The 18839-nt window shown below is 38.4% G+C and overlaps 1 protein-coding gene across 2 annotated transcripts in view; it reads left to right on the top strand.

The window, feature by feature from the left end:
- Positions 1-3050: 3050 nt before the first annotated feature.
- LOC148871545 (influenza virus NS1A-binding protein) overlaps positions 3051-18839 on the top strand; it is a 68520-nt gene continuing 52731 nt past the window's right edge. For both annotated transcript variants that reach the window (XM_088971769.1, XM_088971768.1), the window contains exons 1-4: positions 3051-3714; positions 4120-4298; positions 4419-5030; positions 5122-5190. In XM_088971769.1, the coding sequence (XP_088827895.1) occupies positions 3534-3714; positions 4120-4298; positions 4419-5030; positions 5122-5190 (1041 nt within the window). In that variant the 5' untranslated portion in view covers positions 3051-3533. The remainder of the gene's footprint in view (positions 3715-4119; positions 4299-4418; positions 5031-5121; positions 5191-18839) is intronic.

The raw sequence follows: 18839 nt of genomic DNA on the forward strand, positions 1-18839 counted from the left end.
TAGGAGAAGGCTCTTGCACCCTCCAAAGTCTATAAATGAGAAGGGATCAAACCATGCTTTGTTCTCCCTATTACTTGCATTCGTCCCCCCCCCCCCCCCCCCTCCCCCAATCTCAATTGAGAGACATTTAAATTGGGGTGGTTTTGCACCTTATTTGACTAGAGCTTATATTCATTGGTTCAAGCACTACTCTAGCCTTGTTTGGGGACAAGAAAACCACCAAAAAATGTGACAAAGGTTGGACTTTTGTTGTTATACTTCTTGAAGAAGAAATCCAAGATTGCAAATATAAAGTTGCACCATCTTCAACTTGTTGTAAAGTTACTGGGAGGATTCAAGCTTGGGTGTGAACACCACTTCGAATTTTGCATTTGTGGATTTTAGCACAAATGGTCTAAGAACCCATTCGGTCCTATGAGAAAAATCGGTTTTCTCATGTCTTCGGTTTTAGCATTAGGGTTTAGTGAATTTTTTAATTTCTACCTTTCTTATTGTTACTATTTTTGGAACAATACGATCATTGGATGATCATTTCAATATGTTGAACAACTCCAACAACAAATTACAAAGATTAATATTCAAAATTCATATTATATAAACCAATGGAATATATAAGCTATAAAATCACATTTATATCAAATATTATTTTTAATTTTAAGAAATTTATACAAATAAAATATGAATAATATAATAATGATTTTAATACTTAAATTTATAAATTTGCACATGACATGTATCTTAATTTTTTATAAAATATTAATTAATATTTTAATTTGCCTTAAATAACAATGTATTTATTATTTACGAAAATAAAAATATTGTTTACAAAATATTCAAAAATATAATATGAATTGAAGATATAAAATCCATTCATCTACATTTATGTTAAAAAAATTAAATTGTTTACTTTAAAAAACTTTATAAAAATACAAATATTAATAATGAAATGATTATTTTAGTAATTAGAATTTATGAATTTTCACATGACATGTATCTTTAAAATTTTAATAGGTTTGATATATTTTATGTTAAGATTATATATTTTTATAAATTATTAATTGATATTTTGTTTTTATTTTTATAATTACATATTTAATGTTTACAAAAATGAAAATATTGTTTAACAAACATTTGAGAATTATTTTTTTGTTAATGTTAAAAATTAAAAATAGTAAAATGGAAATGATATATTAATTCAAATATATTATTTTTATAGTTTTTGTGCCTTAGACTTTAAAAGAATATAAAATAATAATGGCTTTGTACATGTATTAATTTGAATAAATCTATATAATATGTGTCTTAGACTTTTGATTGATGCATTATCAATAAAATTGTAGGAATTTTATGCCCACTATATTAATTGTAATATATTTCTTCATATATACCATTAAAATATATAATTTCTATGTATTTATAAATCATTTGTAGCTATTTTGATATTAAACTTAATGTTATGAATATATTTATAGAATTTGTATACATTTTCTTAATGTATCCAAGCATTTCTATATATATTTCTTCATATTCGTATCCATATCCATAGCCCAGTTGTTCGATATGGCACTTGATACCAATACTTTGGTCCTGGTCCTGAACTCCTCAATAAACAACAACGTTATTCCTCTTAGACCAATCAACTCCAACTTTGCATAGAAATGAAAGTTTATTCTCTACCTATTTTCAAGAAAAAATAAAAATATAATAAAGAAATGAGAAATATAAGAAAGAAAGGCATGTCAAGAGGAAAAAAGTAATAAAAACACATTGTCGTCATTGCATGGGGGGGGGGATAGAGTATGGAGCCATCTGGTAAGTCCTTTTGGGAAGATCTTTTGGTAGCTTTGACAATCAAATGATGCATTGAGCTTTTGCATTAAGATCCAAGCAGCCTAAAGTCCGTTTGGCTAAGGAATGTCTTTTTACACGTCTTTCTATGCAGAGATGAATAGAAAAAATGCAAAAGCTCCATTTGGAGCTTCCTGAAAATTGCCTATTTTGGGCTTCTCGTGTCTTTTTGACGCATTGTCTTTTAGCAGTTAGATCTACTATGAACCAAACGGAGAAGACGACAAACCTAATTGAAAGATGCATCGAACGAGGCCTATGTTTTTCCACATTGAAACGACGGGAAGATGTTGCTCCTCCTCTATATTGAAGTTATACTTTCAATTTGCATGATTTAGTTGGAAGAGAAAGATTAGTAATGTGTTAGGAGAAGATACAAATGGGTTAGGAAAGGAGGAGTCCTATTATGGGTAGTTTTTCATTATATCACGATTTAGAATCATTGATTTTTAAGTCTAACCCTCTTTTTTCTTTATATAAAGGGAAAATTCCTAATTAGTACACTGTATTTGGGCCTAGTGCTACTTTGGTCCCCGAACTTTAAAACATAAGAACTCAATATATGAACTTTCAAAACATGTCAATCCAGTAATTGCCGTTAATCCACCATTAAGTGGCGTTTGAAAAGATACAAATGTCATTTAGTGTCATCTAATTCTCCTTATCAACCACTCAAATGTTGACAAAAAATGAATAGTCCCAAATCTTTGCCTCTTCTATTAAAAAAATGACCTCGGCTTTTTTGAATATAAGAGGCAAAGATTTGAGATTATTCATTTTTATTAATGTTTGGATGGTTGATAAAAAATAAGATGACATTAGAAAGGCATTTATATATTTTCAAATGCTACATAATGGCCAATTAAAGATAGGTATTAAATTTACACATTTTAAAAGTTTGGGAATTGAATTTTCGCATTTTAAAATTTGCCACCAAGGTAACAATAGGCAAAATTTACTTGTAAATTTTTCTTCAACATGAATTGAAGAGTAGGACTAGGAGTGGTAGAAGGGGAAAGGACAAATGAGAGAGTTGAGGAAGGGGGGTTTGGAGAAAAGGAAAGGGCTCAGGGCTGCAACTAATATTCTTGCCGGTCCCACCATTTCTCTATTGAAGAACCGAACAGTGCATATTCTTGTTGTTTAGCTAGCATTAATAAATAATTCAAAGTTTAAAACAGCTTGTAAGGATCATACTCGGTATTGGGTGCCGACTATCAAGAGAAAAGATCATATCGCCGTCTTCATTACTCGGACTGATCTAATGGTCTATAATCCATTATTCTGGTGGCAGTTATTCAAAAGCGAGTTCAAATCAGCCCCCACTTCTTCTCCAGCACATCTTCGCCATATATTGAGTATATTTTCTGATGAAACATCAGAAATGAACATGTCATCATGAGAGATATTTCCAATACAGGTGGGGAAACGAAGATGTCATGATCGAGAGATGTTTATAATACCCGGTGGGATGTTCTTGTAAGGTGCAATCTTGTGGGGGGCTGATTTGATATCCCAAAAGCGATCATTAATTACGTGCCTGTAACTTCCTGTATAATGTACTTTCTATATATCATTTTGAGGCGAATCTTTTCCGGGGCTTTTCGCGCTTCATGAAACTCTCTCCACTCCCTCTGAGACTCTTGAGTCTTGGCTCTGCAATCTGGTGAAGTGGGGAGGTTACAATGGGAGCTGGAAGGAAAACACAAACATTTACGTTGAACCACGAGAGAGGGAAAGGTCCATTATCGGTCGGTGCAAACTCTAGTGCTTCTGCTCGTGGGTTGAGGAAAGGAGACATTGGTGGGTTGATATTTGGTTGTACTCATGCTACGATGAAGGAGTGCCTGGCAATGCAGTTGTTTGGTTAGTTCTTTAACTTTCCTAATCTCCATTTGAGGTTCTGTAATGATTATTTCGTGGTAACGTTTGCGTTTCGTGCTCTTGCAGTTGGTCTTGTGATTTTTTTTGAATATCCATGTTGATTTTTACTCATTGAGACTTCTAGATCGTGATATATATTTTTTTGTAAATTAGGTTTCCAGGATTCGTGAAATTTTTACCTGTTACTCATGAACTTTTATCACTGTGTTCAACCATCCTGTTTTCTGGTTACAATTCGTGCTCTTGTATTTCGGTTTGTGGTTTTCTTCAATTCAATGCCCACATCGACTTCTTTTTACTCGGTGGAATGTATTGACAGATGTTTATTATTCATTTATGTATAAATCTTGGCATCATGAATTCATGAAGTACTCGACTCTTTCACAGGATTGCCGGCTCAACATATTTCGTACGTGAGGAATGTTGAACCCGGCCTACCCTTGTTTCTTTTCAATTATTCTGATAGGAAATTACATGGTATTTTTGAGGCTGCATGCCAAGGGCAGATGAATATCAATCCATATGGCTGGACTGATGGGTCTCAGAGAAGCCCGTATCCTGCACAGGTAGGCATGCATTGTGTTATTTCTAATTTACTCGAAGTTTTCCATTTAGGAATAATGGATGCATTTGAAACAATGGATAATTGTATTACTATTTTTCTCTCCCTCCCTCTATTTTATTAGGTTCGCGTCCATGTCAGGTTGCTGTGCCAAGCACTGACAGAAGGGCAGTTTAAACGGATAATTGAGGATAACTATTACAGTTCGAGCCACTTCTATTTTGAGCTGGACCACAAACAGACAAGAGATTTGATTGCATTATTTTCTTCATCACCGGTCCAAGGTAGTACTACCTTACCGAACAGTTCTGTCAACTGGAACACTTTGCCAATGGTCCTTTCAAATCCTATTAGAACTCGTGGAGACGATGGCTCTATAACACCAACTTCAGAGATGGATGTAGGTCAATCAGATCAGTTTAACATGGAATCCTGGCAATCAGGTGCTGCATCTTCCTTGGATGATGTAAGCGAGTCACTAGAAGAACACAAAGATGGGGTTGTTGAGGAAAATTTTGAAAAACAGGAAGAGGTATACCGTAGGCTACTTGAAATATCCAAAACTCGTGAACGTCGCAATTCTTCTCCAAAGGAAAATGTTGAAGATATTGCTGGTCCTTCTATGGTAAATGACAAGCATTCAGAGGGTGAATGCTTTTCAGATGAGCAACAGGTTTCAGAAGAGAATAGAGAATGTCCATTTAACTCCACTGATCCTCATTTCATCATATCTAAGGTTATTAATGCTTTGTTATCTGTTAACTTTGTCTCTCTAGTTTGGTTATTTGTTTATTCTGTACTCATGTTCCCTAATGCGTTTAATGTAGTTGATGTGGAAAATAGAGCAATTGGAGATAGAACAACTCCAAAAGATGGCAGCATTGGAGAGCAAGCTGGTATTTCTGCTCATAATGTTGGATACTAGATTGATTTCTTTTTGTTATTTCTTACTGATTTGTCATGCATCTTTAATTTCCAAATAATGCCTTTGACACTTTAGTTTATTGGAACATTCTAATGCGTTTCTGCATCAAATGTTATCATCATCATCCATGCCTTATCCCAACTATATGGGGTTGGCTACATAAAACCTGCTTCTCCAATCCATTCTATTTAAAACCATATCCAACATTAAATCATTAGTGCTTAACCGTTTCTTACTACTACCCATGTCCTTTTTGGTTTACCCCTAACTTTGCTAGTGTGAGCATGTCTTACATTGTCAGTCCCAAGCCCAGATAAAGGAGGAGGGTTTCATCAGGTTGGCCGGTGGCACTAAAACTTTTGCCAAACACTCATTAATATGGATCCTGATTTGTTTTTTCTGCATCAAATATGTATTAATAAAATTATGAATCAAATTCAGACTATTGGCGAATGTACATCATTGTTAAGAAGGTTGACAGAATTATCAATTAGTTAGGGCAGTAGTATTGAATTTGATTTGATTTTACTTGATGTCTCTCATGTAATCTTCATAGTGTAGGAAGATTCTTGGAGCTAAGGTGGTTATTTCTTCTTTGATGAAAAACACCACAATTTTCAAGGTGTTTATTTCTTTGTTATTTGATTTCACAATTTTGCTGATTTCATTTTCGTAAGGTGGTCTTTTGGGGCATAGTGATTTCTTGTTTAGTCCAGACTCAGATCTGAACTATTCGTAGGGGAATCCACAATTCAGCCCTCCAGCAGCCAAGGGTTGATCTGATGAGTTTTAATTGTTCATTAAAAAACCAGCCAACCAGAAACCTACTTCACCTATTTCTCATGGTTGAACTATTTTATCTTTCAATGCCAACCATGAGCCTTATGACCGGTATTTATGTAATCGATTAAACTCTCTTAATTTCTCTTTGGTTTCAATCATTTATTGACTACAGTAGACAATATTGAACGTTACACTGATTTATGATCTCTATTCTGCTGTCCAAGTGAGGTGTGATATATCTTAACAAGTAAACTCTCCTTATGTTACACTGATTTATGATCTTCATTCTGCCAACCAAGTTAGAAGGTCTAATATTGCTTTCATGTTTAACTAGAAATGATCACATGACTGAACATTTATATCTTAACAAGTAAAATCTCTTTTTACCTTAAAATGGTGGCCTTTGCTGGATCAAGATACTAAATATATGCTCCTATTCCAAATATCAAACCCTTCACAGAATTCAGTAGACAATATTAAACTCTCCTAAGGTTACACTGATCCCAAATTGTAACAGTCTTTAACATCCAGAATTGTAAGTCTTTAATATTTTTTCATGATTTTTTGTCAAGGTGCCATCTTGTCACCTCCTTTAGTAATCCTTTTATTTTATTAAAAAATTTATTATTACTCTTCACAAAAAAAAAAAGGTTACACTGATTTCTGATCTGCATTCTGCTGACTAAATGGGAAGATCTAATATTGCTTTCATGTTTAACTAGAATTGATCACAAGATTGAACATTCATATCTGAACAAGTAAAATCTCTTTGTACCTTAAAATGGTGTATAAAATGGTGGCCTTTGCTGGATCAAGATACTAAATTTATGTTCTTTGCTCCAAATATTAAATCCTTTGCAGAATTCATGATATTCCTTTTCATGGTGATTTTTTTTTGGTAATAAAATAAAATTTATCAAGAAATGAAAAAAGAAAGTACAAAGGAGAGTGACCAGAAGTCATTCGAGAGAGGCAAGAAAAAGCTTCACCTACATCCACAGCTGTGTCCATAACCTTAGTTAGGTCAGCAGCTTTATCAATCTGATGAGTCTCATCTTCCTGTTGTACACTTTGGGCCCTGAGAAATCCTGGTTTCACATCTGTTTCTTCTCCCCTCCTCTAACCTTTCACTTCCGAGGAAACAGCGTCAACCAAATCAGAACAAAGGCCTGTTCTGCCCCTTCCTCTAAGCCCTTCTCCAAAGTGAAAGTCTTAGCTGCAACAGGGTTAAACCCCTCCACTATGCCCTCTCAGCCATTATGAGAGATCTGTTCTGAGACCTGGTCTGTGGAAGGAGATTGTCAAATGGTGATTAACTGGTTTCAATCAAAGCTGAAGGCCCTTGGTGTTCAAGAAACAAAATAATAGAAGCTATGGCACTCGCACTGGTTACCAATCTGAACTGCTCGTTCGGTTGCATACCTAGGTCTGCCAATAGCTGAGACAGGCTAGCCATTGGGGTGAACAAGAGGGAACCGGAGTGGGGCACACCAGGTCCAGTGGTATCATTTGTAATTTAGAGTGTTTAGTTACTTGTTGATATATGCTAGCTTATGGCTGTTTTGAATTATGAGTTACCCATCCATTCTCTTGTAGTGTAGGGTGCCTTTATCTTTTTATAAAAGGTATAGGGTCTCTCTATCTTTTCCTGTTGTTATGTGATAAGGTTACTTGTTTTTTTATTGGGCATATGACCATTTTGAATTTGTAGTATCACCTTTTACACCTACTGATGCTTAGATCATCTGGTTAACATTTGCTTGCTTTGGCTTTCTACATTGATAATTTTCTTTTTTATTCAAGAAATGCAGATTTGGTTTTCACAATTCACGGTTATTAAGAAACTGCTGCTGGCACAGTTTCTGATCTTATTATGGACTTTCTTCATTAATGTACTTTGTGAAAATAATGGTCATTATTCTAGTTATATTCTCTATTGGAGTTCTGAGAATTTCAGTCTATGTATCATGTTTTAGATTATTTGCTTTGGCTAATGCTTGTCCTACCATTCTCATCAATTCTTGAAGAATGTCTTCTTTTTCTTTCTGTCTGAGTTTCTCTTAAGGTTTATATTTTGTTGAAGATTGTTAGTGTAGGGGTATTTCTGTCTTTATACTTATGTTGAGGTTGCTGATCTGTAATATAATATTAGAACTAGTGTCCATCACTTAAATAAGGCACATGTGTCTTTTCCATTATATTAATAATATAAAAACTTGTTTGGTCGAATGGGAGAGTAATTCGAACCCGACTTTTCTTCTCTCCTTTTCTCCTCCTTTCTCTTTCTTTTCCTTGCCTCTTTCTTCCTCTTTCTTCTTGGCTGTTATCAGACTATAACTCAAAGGCAGGCCGAATTATAACATGGTATCAGAGCTCAACTAAGAAACTCGGATCTGTCCAGATTTCTATTCTCTACGCACTCGATCTAGGGTTTTTCCTTGATTTCTCTGCCGTCAATTGGAGATAAGGGAAAGGGCTGAAAAGGAGTGGTCGCCCTCTTCCCTTGGAGGTTTATGCCTCCAGTTGTGTCTTGTGTGGTCGGTTGCTGTGGTTTCTAAGAAGCCCTCCCCTAATCGATGAAGAGAAGAGGGCTGATTCGTGTGGTGCAGTGGGTATCTTGTGTGGACTGATTTTCTTCTCGTGTGGTTTGTCTTTCAAGTGATGAGGTAAGAGATTTCTATGAATATTTTCTGTTATGAATCAAATAGGAATTATGTTTCAGATCGTATGATGGGATTTTAGACTGTAGTGTGCTAGGGTTTATGCTATTTTTTTATGTGATTCGAAGGAGGAGTGGTGCTCATATAGTGGTGAGATTTCAAGTAGTCGTAGGGTAGGGTTTGTGGTGTAAAGAGTGCAATCTTCATCAATAGCAAGTGCTGAAACCAGTGTGATCAAACAGTGTGCAGTGTGTCGAATTCAGTGATAACAGAACTCAACAATGGGAGATAACAGTATAGCAAATCTAATGTGATGATACCTACTGACTACCTGAATGTTCAAATGTCCTCCATTAAACTGAATGGAGAGAATTATGTACCTTGGGCTAAATCTGTAGAAGTTTTTCTGAAGGCAAAGAAGAAGGTGAAACACATAAGGGAGGAGAAACCCTCCACTGATTCTCATGAGTATGAAGACTAGGAACAAGAGGATGCACATATTATCACGTGGTTATGGAATAGTATGGAATCCAAGATTAGTGTAAATTTCATGTTTCTTGACACTGCCAAAGATGTGTGGGACCATGCTAAGAAGTATTCTGGTAAAGACAATACAACCAGAGTATATCGGCTATATCAGGAATACTTAAATCTACAATAAGGCAATCAGAGTCTTGAGGAGTACTAAGCTAGTATGAGAAACATCCGTAATGAGTTGAATATTTATCACCCCCTCACTTCTGATGTCAAAATTCAACAACAACAAAGAGAACAACTTGACGTGACTCGATTTTTGGTGGGGCTGAAATCCGAGTATAAACCAGTATGGGCTCAGATACTAGGAGGGTCAGCTCTCCCTTCTTTAGAAGAGGTGTTTGCTCGACTTTGGAGGACTTCTATTGGATCTATTGAGAACTCTAATGCCTCAGATAGATCAGCCTTTGCAGTGTCAAGGGGCCGTGGTGTTCGAGGTGGAGCTCGAGGAGCTCAGTCTGGCTGTGGTGATAGCAGTGGTTCGGTATATGGCTGGAGTGGTGGTGGTGGACCTACATATAACCGTGGTGGTGGTCGTACTGGAGGTAGAGATTCAGGGGGAGCCCGTGGTAGAGGACATGGCTTGGGTCCGAGGAGGTGTACTCATTGTGTATGGATGGACATACCATTAATTATTGCTATGACTTGCATGGTTCACCCTCAACCTGGGCCAATCATGCCATGACTAGTGACACCAGTTCCAGTTTCAGACAGGAGAATCGTTCATTGATCAGATGCCTCCTACATCCACAGATGGTGAGTGTTCCCCGTGATGAGTATGAGAGATTTGTCCAATCCACATCTCAGTAGAACACGACTACTCTCGCACACTTAGGTATGGCTTGTTTGGCATCCACACCCAATCCTTGGATTATTGACTCTAGAGCCTCTGATCACATGACTGGAACTCCAGGTGTGTTTTCTTCCCTCTCATTTTTCAACATCACAATTTGTTACCCTTGCTAATGGTTCCACATCCTTCATTTGTGGTGTTGGTAATGTTGACCTGGACCCTGTATCCCTATCCTCAGTTTTGTATGTCCCTAAATTTTCGTTTAACCTTATGTCTGTTAGTAAGCTGACAAAGTCACTTGATTGTTCCATTACCTTTTACCCTTCTATGTGTGTTTTTCAGGATCTCAAGACGGAGATGAAGATTGGTGGAGGTCATGAAGCTGGTGGATTGTATTATCTTGACGGTGGTGGAAGAACATCAACAACTCTCCAGTCATCTCTCTCTCCTCTTCAGTGGCACTGTCGATTTGGTCATCCTTCACTGAAAGTTTTGAAATCTTTGGTTCCTTCATTAAGTCAACTTTCTGTTTTAGATTGTGAGTCGTGTTAGTTTGGGAAACACCGTCGTGTTCCCTTTAGTTCTAGGGCTGATAACCATGTGTTGAGTCCTTTTTCTTTGATTCACTCGGATGTTTGGGGTCCTCATAAAGTGGTCATACAATGGATATAGATATTTTGTCATTTTTGTTGATGATTTTTCAAGGATGACGTGGCTCTATTTAATGAAAGAAAGAAGTGAATTGTTTACCATCTTACAGAAATTTTATGTTGAGATTCGCAATCAGTTTGGTGTTCACATTAACGTGAATATTTATCTTCATCATTTCAAGAGTACTTGGACCAACATGGCATTATACATCAGACCTCATGTACCTACACCCCACAACAAAATGGGGTGTTTGAGAGAAAGAATCGTCATCTCTTGGAAACATCACGATCCCTCATGCATCACATGAATGTTCCCAAACGCTTTTGGAGTGATGCGTTGCTTACTTCTTGCTTCTTGATTAATCGGATGCCCACGTCTATCCTTGATGGTCATTCCCCATTTACTACCTTGTTTTCCACCTTGTCTCCATTTCCTTTTTCTCCTCGAGTATTTGGGTGTGTCTGCTTCGTCCATAATCTGAGTTCCGGGAATGACAAATTAGATGCACGATCCCTTAAGTGCATCTTCCTTGGCTATTCTTGGACCCAGAAAGGGTATAAGTGTTACCATCATAGTTCTCGACATTCCTTTGTGTGTGCTGATGTTACCTTCTTTGAGTCTACTCTATTTTTCTTGGGGTCCGGTGATGCTTCTTCCTCCTCATCACCTCCCCCTCTTCCACTTCCAGTTGCCGATTCTGTTCCCCTTGTTCTAGCTGTGACCAAGTCCTTGCCTCCAGTGCCACCACCTGTTGAACGCCCACCTATACGTCAAGTGTATACACATCGCCCACGTATACCGATTGTTACTCCTCCGGCTCCATCACCATCGACAGATCCGGCAGTTGTCTCCACACCAGCCCCGAACCCAGTATCTGATCTTCTTCTTCCCATTGCCTTGCAGAAAGGTAATCACACTTGCACCCTTCATCCTATTTCTAATCATGTTTCACTCACTCACCTTTCCGCCTCCCATCGCCAGTTTATCTCTTTGTTATCCTCAGTTGTTGTTCCTAAGGATGTCTAGTAAGCCCTTGCCTCTCCAGGGTGGTATCGTGCAATGGAAGAAGAGCTCTCAGCTCTACTTCATAGTCATACTTGGGACCTCACCGCTCTTCCTCTTGGGAAGCAGACTGTCGGTTGTAAATGGGTTTATACTGTTAAGTATTTGGCTGATGGTAGTGTTGAGTGCCTGAAAGCTCGATTGATTGCAAAAGGGTACTCCCAAACCTATGGTATTGACTACACAAAGATCTTCTCCCCAGTTGCTAAGATTGGGTCGGTTCGTGTTGTGATCTCTCTTGCAGTTATGTATGATTGGCCCCTATATCAACTTGATATCAAGAATGCCTTTTTGCATGGTGATTTGCTCGAGGAGGTCTACATGGAGCAACCACCAGGCTTTGTTGCTCAGGGGGAGGATGGTAAGGTATGCAGACTCAAGAAGGCTATTTATGGGCTTAAACAGTCTCCTCGAGCATGGTTTGGTAGGTTCAGTGAGGTGGTAAAGAAGTTTGGTATGAAACAGTGCCAAGTTGATCAGTTCGTCGTCAGTCATGACTCTCCGGTAGGAAAAATACTATTGGTGGTGTATGTAGATGATATTGTTATTACCGGGAATGATAAAATGGGCATTGATAGGTTGAAGACTTTTCTACAGGAACATTTTCAAACAAAATACCTTGGCTAATTTAAATATTTATTGGGATAGAAGTAGCAAGGTCTAAGCACGGTATTAATTTGTGTTAGAGGAAATATGTGCTTGATTTGCTAGAGGAAACATGTTTGTTAGGTGCTAAACCAGTTGAAACACCTATGGAAACAAATACTAAGCTGAGCAGTGATATGGGTGAAGTGTTTGAAGACCCTGGTAGATACCGACGACTTGTAGGTAAACTAAACTACCTAACCATTACTCGGTCAGATATTTCATTTGCGGTATGGAAACAAATACTAAGCTGAGCAGTGATATGGGTGAAGTGTTTGAAAATCCTGATAGATACTGATGACTTGTAGGTAAATTAAACTACCTAACCATTACTCGGTCAGATATTTCATTTGCGATTAGTGTGGTAAGTCAATTCATGCAGAAACCTCTGGATCCTCATTGGAATGTGTTTCTAAGAATTGTGAGTATTTAAAAGGGGCCTCTGGTCGTGGCTTGATATACAAAAGTGGTGGAACACTTGAAATAGAAGGGTATACTGATGCTGACTGGGCTGGTTCTATGTCTGATAGGCGGTTTACCACAGGTTATTGCACTTTTATGGGGGGTAATCTGGTGACATGGAAAAGTAAGAAGCAGACAGTTGTGGCAAGAAGCAGTGCAGAGGTAGAATATAGAGCTATGACACATACTGCTTGTGAATTAGTGTGGCTAAGGAACCTTCTATAGGAGATAGGATACAACATTAATACTCCAATGAAGTTCTATTGTGACAATCAGGCTGCAGTTTATATTTCTTCTAATTCGGTGTTTCATGAAAGAACCAAACACATAGAGGTTGATTGTCACTTTGTGAGAGGGAAGGTGCTGAATGGAGTGATAGAGACTGCATACGTTAATACAGGAAACCAGTGGGCAGACTTATTTACAGAAGGGTTGAATTGGGGAAGAGTGGATTACATATGTAACAAGTTGGGATTATATGATATATACTCACCAGCTTGAGGGGGAGTGTTAGTGTAGGGGTATTTCTGTCTTTATACTTATGTTGAGGTTGCTGATTTGTAATATTATATTAGAACTAGTGTCCCTCACTTAAATAAGGGCACATGTGTCTTTTCCATTATATTAATAATATAAAACATGTCTGGCCAAATGGGAGAGTAACTTTCCCTAATTCGAACCAGACTTTTCTTCTCTCCTTTTCTCCTCCTTTCTCTCTCTCTCTTCCTTCCCTCTTTCTTCCTCTTTCTTCTTGGCTGTTATCAGACTAACAGAACTCAAAGGCAGGCCGAATTATAACAAAGATTAATTAGTTTTATGATGTTTTTCTGAGTAGATGTTTTATGTTAGTTGTTAGATAGGAGGTGGGGACCACAATAGTTATGTGAGTTCAAATTTTATTATTTTTTTGTGTTATATATATGCTGTTTTATGTTTTGCCACCCTATAAGGGCATAGTTGTCTTTGTACTATTCTATTATTTTAGTATAAATAATAAGTGAAGGAGACGACCGGATTATTGCTCTCTTTTCTTTCAACTTCTCTTCTTCTTCTCTCTTCCTTCTCTTTTCCTTCTCTCTTCAAGAAATTACTTTCTTTCATATTTTTTAATTCAGTAGATTTCTACTTGGTATTAGAGCATCGGCTAGGGTTTCTTGAAGCATTCTCATGCAGCCCTAGATCAGTTGACTGCATGAAGTAGTAAAGGGCTGATCGATCTGCTATAGATTGCCCAGTTCTTGGAGTTTTCGGCATCAAAATCAGGAAGAACTGGAGTACGGGGAAGAGTCCCAGAAAAGTTGGACTCTTTGTTTTTGATCTGATCTTGGGCGCCCAGGTATTGTTAGTTTTCTTTTGATTTTTCAAAGAGGGCGGTTTGGTTTCTGAAATTTTCTAGGCCTCTCGGAGTGATCGATTCACTTTTCTCTCTGTTGGGAGGCGTGGTGAGGAGAGAGATTTCCCTCCAGCTAGGGTTTTCTTCTTCCGGAAGGGTTGGTTTCTGTGTGTGTGGTATTAAATTATTTTTTGAAGGTCTCCAATCTATTTTCTCTTACTGTTAAACTGTTTGAAGTAAAAGGGAGAGTTGGAATACCGAGATGAAATTTACCGGTACTGTGGGACTGGGTGTTGGAGGTAGTAGTGATATTTTTGGGTCTGAGATCATTACTACAGTAAAACTTGATGGTACAAATTATTTGGAGTGGGCACAATCAGCTAAGATGGCTATTGGTGCCTGTGGAAAATTTGGGTATCTCACTAGGGAGGAGAAGAAACCTGATACAGACTCTTCCCGATGGGTGCAAGAGAATTACATGGTAATGTCCTGGTTTTGTAATTCTATGTTACCTCATATTGCAAAAAATTTCCTATGGGCCAATACTGCTAAGGAGATTTGGGATGGAGTGATTGAAACCTACTCTCAGAAGCAAAATGAAGCCAAAGCCTATCAGTTAAGAAATCAGGTGATAAATATGAAACAGGGAGAAAAACCTCTTGCTGTGTATTTTTCCACGCTGAAAACCCTATGCCAGAAAATAGATCACTTAGAAACTATGGTATGGGAAAGTGTAAATGATGCAACAATTTATCACAATCTGGGAGAGAGGAATAGGGTTTTTGAGTTCTTGGCAGGGCTGAACCCTGAATTTGACATTGCTAGGCAGTGTATTCTTTATAGGGAGGGTGTGACACTCTCTCAGGCCTATGCTTTTGTCTTTGGAGAGGAGAGTAGGTGGAATATAATGCTGAGACAGCCTGGGATTGACCAGTCGACTATGGTTGGTACAACAAAACCTAAGCCGAATGGAGACAGGGGGAGTAGTGAGGCTAGAAGGGAAGATAAGAAGGACTTGGTGTGTGATTATTGCAAGAAGCCTATGCATACCAGGGACATTTGTTGGAAGCTTCATCCAAATCTTGTGCCTGCTCGGATAAGAAACAAGAAGGGAAATGCAAATGTAGCCACTACAGGAGACACTCCAGCCCATCTCTCCCAAACTGATTGGGAATCCATTGCAGTAGCAATAGTGAGAACAAAATTGGAGAGGTTTGGACAACATGTGAGTAAGAAAGATTTACCCAGTTCTAGCCTTCCAGATGGACAACAGAATGCAGGAGCCAACTACACCACTTCCTTTTCACATACAGGTAGTTCATATGCAACTGCGAATCTTGCATCCACTTCAGGTAAGGAGGGACCTCCTTGGATTATAGACTCAAGAGCATCTGAGCATATGACTAATGCCCCTACCATTTTCAGTTCCTATCAGCTGTTCTCTGGTAGAGACAGAGTCTCTACAGCAGATGGTTCACATATGCCCATTGCTGGGAAGGGGACAATTAGAGTGACCAATGATATAAGTCTGTCCTCTGTTTTACATGTCCCTAGACTTTATACCAACCTACTGTTTGTTAGTTCTTTGACAAAAAAATTGAATTGTTCTGTGACCTTTCTTCCTGGTAATTGTGTTTTGCAGGATCTGGAGTCAAAGAAGATGATTGGGAGTGGTCGTGAGGTGAATGCAATCTACCTTCTGGATGAGATTTCGAGACATCAGGGCCATCATGTTAGCAGCAACAACAGTAGTGGGTCAGAGTCAGTAAACCAGATTATGCTTTGGCACAATCGCTTGGGACATCTTTCTTTTAGTTCTTTGAAATGTCTTTTCCTAAAGTTGTTTGAGTCTATTCAATTGTCTACTTCGGAGTGTGAGAGTTGTCAATTAGGAAAACATTGTAGACAGTTTTTTAAATCAAGTAATAAAAGAAGTACTTCTGCTTTTAATATTGTTCACACTGATGTATGGGGGCCATATCAACCCTTCCATGGGAGGATTCCATTACTTTCTCTTGTTTGTGGATGATTATACATATTTGATGAGATCACGTGATGAGGTTTATAACTTAGTACGACAATTCCACCAGATGGTTCTCACACAATTTGGAGTGAGAACTAAGGCTTTTAGATCAGATAATGCCAGTGAGTACTTTGAGAAGGACCTAACCACGTATCTCTTAGAACATGGTGTAGTTCATCAGAGCAGTTGTGCATATACACCACAATAGAATGGAGTTGCTGAGAGGAAGAACAAACACATTGTGGAGGTGACAAGGAGTCTTATGGTGTGTGCTTCAGTGCTTGTGCAGTTCTGGGGAGATGCAGTTCTTACAGCTGTACATGTGAATAACCGTGTTCCTTCACGGGCTTTGGGGTTTAAGGTGCCATTTAGCCTTTTTTTTCCAGATGGAGAGATATTTCATATACCTTTGAGGGTTTTTGGCTGTGTTTCTTTTGTTCACATTCTTGGCCCTCATTGCAAGAAATTGGATCCTAAGGCCAAGAAATGTGTTTTTCTTGGGTATGCTCAGAACCAAAAGGGGTATTGCTGTTATGACCCAGTGTCGAGGAGCAAATTTGTCACTATGGATGTTACCTTTTTTGAATCCACATTCTTTTTCTCAGGTGGTGTTCCTCAAGGGGAGAGTTTTGGGGAGGAGAACTCACAATCTGTTCCTCTTCCTGTTTCTGTGGTGCCTCCATCAGTTCAGCCTCCACCTGCACCATTAGTTCAGCCAGCACTTGCACCTCCAGTTTCATTAGCTGAGCCACTACGGGCAGCCTCACAGCAATATCAGCACTGGCAGATGATGGTTGATTCCGTACATCCTCGACCCACACCACTCTCTGTCAATCATTCTGAAACTCCAGATTCGGTAGATATAGTTCTAGGTATTCCTCTTGAGCCTGAGCATGTTATGTTTTTTGATGGTAATGTTTCTGTCCCTAACACCATTGTTGTAGCTGATCCCACTGACCTTGATCTTCCCTTTGCACTTCGTAAGGGGAAGAGAAAGTGTACAACCCACTACATTTCACACCATCTTTCCTACAATGCCTTATCACCCTCCTACCGTGCTTTTCTTTCTTCCCTGGATTCTATGTCTATACCCAGGAATGTTACTAAGGCTCTCTCCAAACCTGAGTGGAAAACAACCATGCAAGATGAGATGAATGTTTTGGTCAAAAACCAAACTTGGGAAATAGTTGATCTCCCCCTAGATAAGGAGACAGTCGGATGTCGATGGGTATTCACAGTGAAGTATAAGGCCGATGCCAAGATAGAGATGTACAAGGCAAGGTTGGTAGCAAAAGGGTATACTCAGACCTATGGTGTTGATTATCTAGAAACCGTTGCACTAGTAGCTAAGATGAGTTCAGTTCGTATCCTTTTATCTCTAGCAGCCACCTATTCATGGCCCTTGTTCCAGCTTGATGTCAAAAATGCTTTCCTCAATGGTTACTTACAAGAGGAGTTATATATGGACATTCCAGTAGGATTTTATGAAAATATTGGTAAAGGAAAGGTGTGCAGACTCAGAAAATCTCTGTATGGACTGAAACAATCACCTAGGGCTTGGTTTGACAGGTTTAGAGGGGCACTCATCCGTTATGGATACACATAGACACAGTCTGATCAAACCCTCTTTGTGAAGAGGAGAGATGCTTTGGTGTCAATTCTGATTGTGTATGTGGATGATATAGTGGTGACAGGAAATGATCTGGAGGAGATTGATAATCTCAAAAAATCATTGTAGCAGGAATTTGATATCAAAGATCTTGGTAAGCTCAAATACTTCTTTGGGATTGAAGTTGCAAGATCCAAGCATGGGATCTTCATTTCACAAAGAAAGTATGTACTTGACCTACTGCAAGAGATTGGGAAGCTGGGGATCAAACCAACAGACACTCCTATTGATCCAAATCACAAAATTAATGGTGTGGATGGTGAATTGGTAAAGGATGTGGGGAGATATCAAAGAATGGTGGCTCGACTGCTGTATTTGTGTATGAGACGACCAGATATTTCTTATGCTGTCAGTGTTGTGAGTCAGTACATGCATGCACCTCGGGTTCAACACTGGGAAGATATTGAGAGAATACTTGCATATTTGAAAAAGCACCCTGGCAGAGACATTCTTTTCTCAAATCATGAGAATTTGAAGCTAGAATCTTTTACAGATGCAGACTGGGCAAGATGCTTAGATGACAGGAGGTACATCAGGAGTGTGTACCTTTGTAGGTGGAAACTTGATATCCTGGAAGAGTAAGAGGCAATCGGTTGTGGAAAGGTCAAGTGCAGAGGCTGAGTATAGATCCATGGCTGTCTTAGAACTTCTTTGGGTTAGATCTCTTTTGAGTGAGATTGGGGTGAAAGCAGAGGAACCTTTGATGTTATACTGTGACAATCAGGCTGCAATTAATATTGCACACAATCAAATTCAGCATGACAGGACAAAACACATTGAAGTTGATAGACATTTTATAAGAGAAAGGGTAACAACTGGAGAAGTTTGTTTGCCTTATGTTTCTTCAGAGTTGCAGCTGGCTGATGTTCTCACTAAAGGGGTGGCAAGGAACAAGCTTGAACATGATCTACGCAAGTTGAGAATGTGTGACATTTACTCCCAACTTGAGGGGGAGTGTTGAAGATTAATTAGTTTTATGATGTTTTTCTGAGTAGATGTTTTATG

The sequence above is a fragment of the Nelumbo lutea genome, chromosome 2 (assembly GCF_056320005.1).
Source record: "Nelumbo lutea isolate HS-2025 chromosome 2, American lotus-T2T, whole genome shotgun sequence".
Classification (NCBI taxonomy): Eukaryota; Viridiplantae; Streptophyta; class Magnoliopsida; order Proteales; family Nelumbonaceae; genus Nelumbo; species Nelumbo lutea.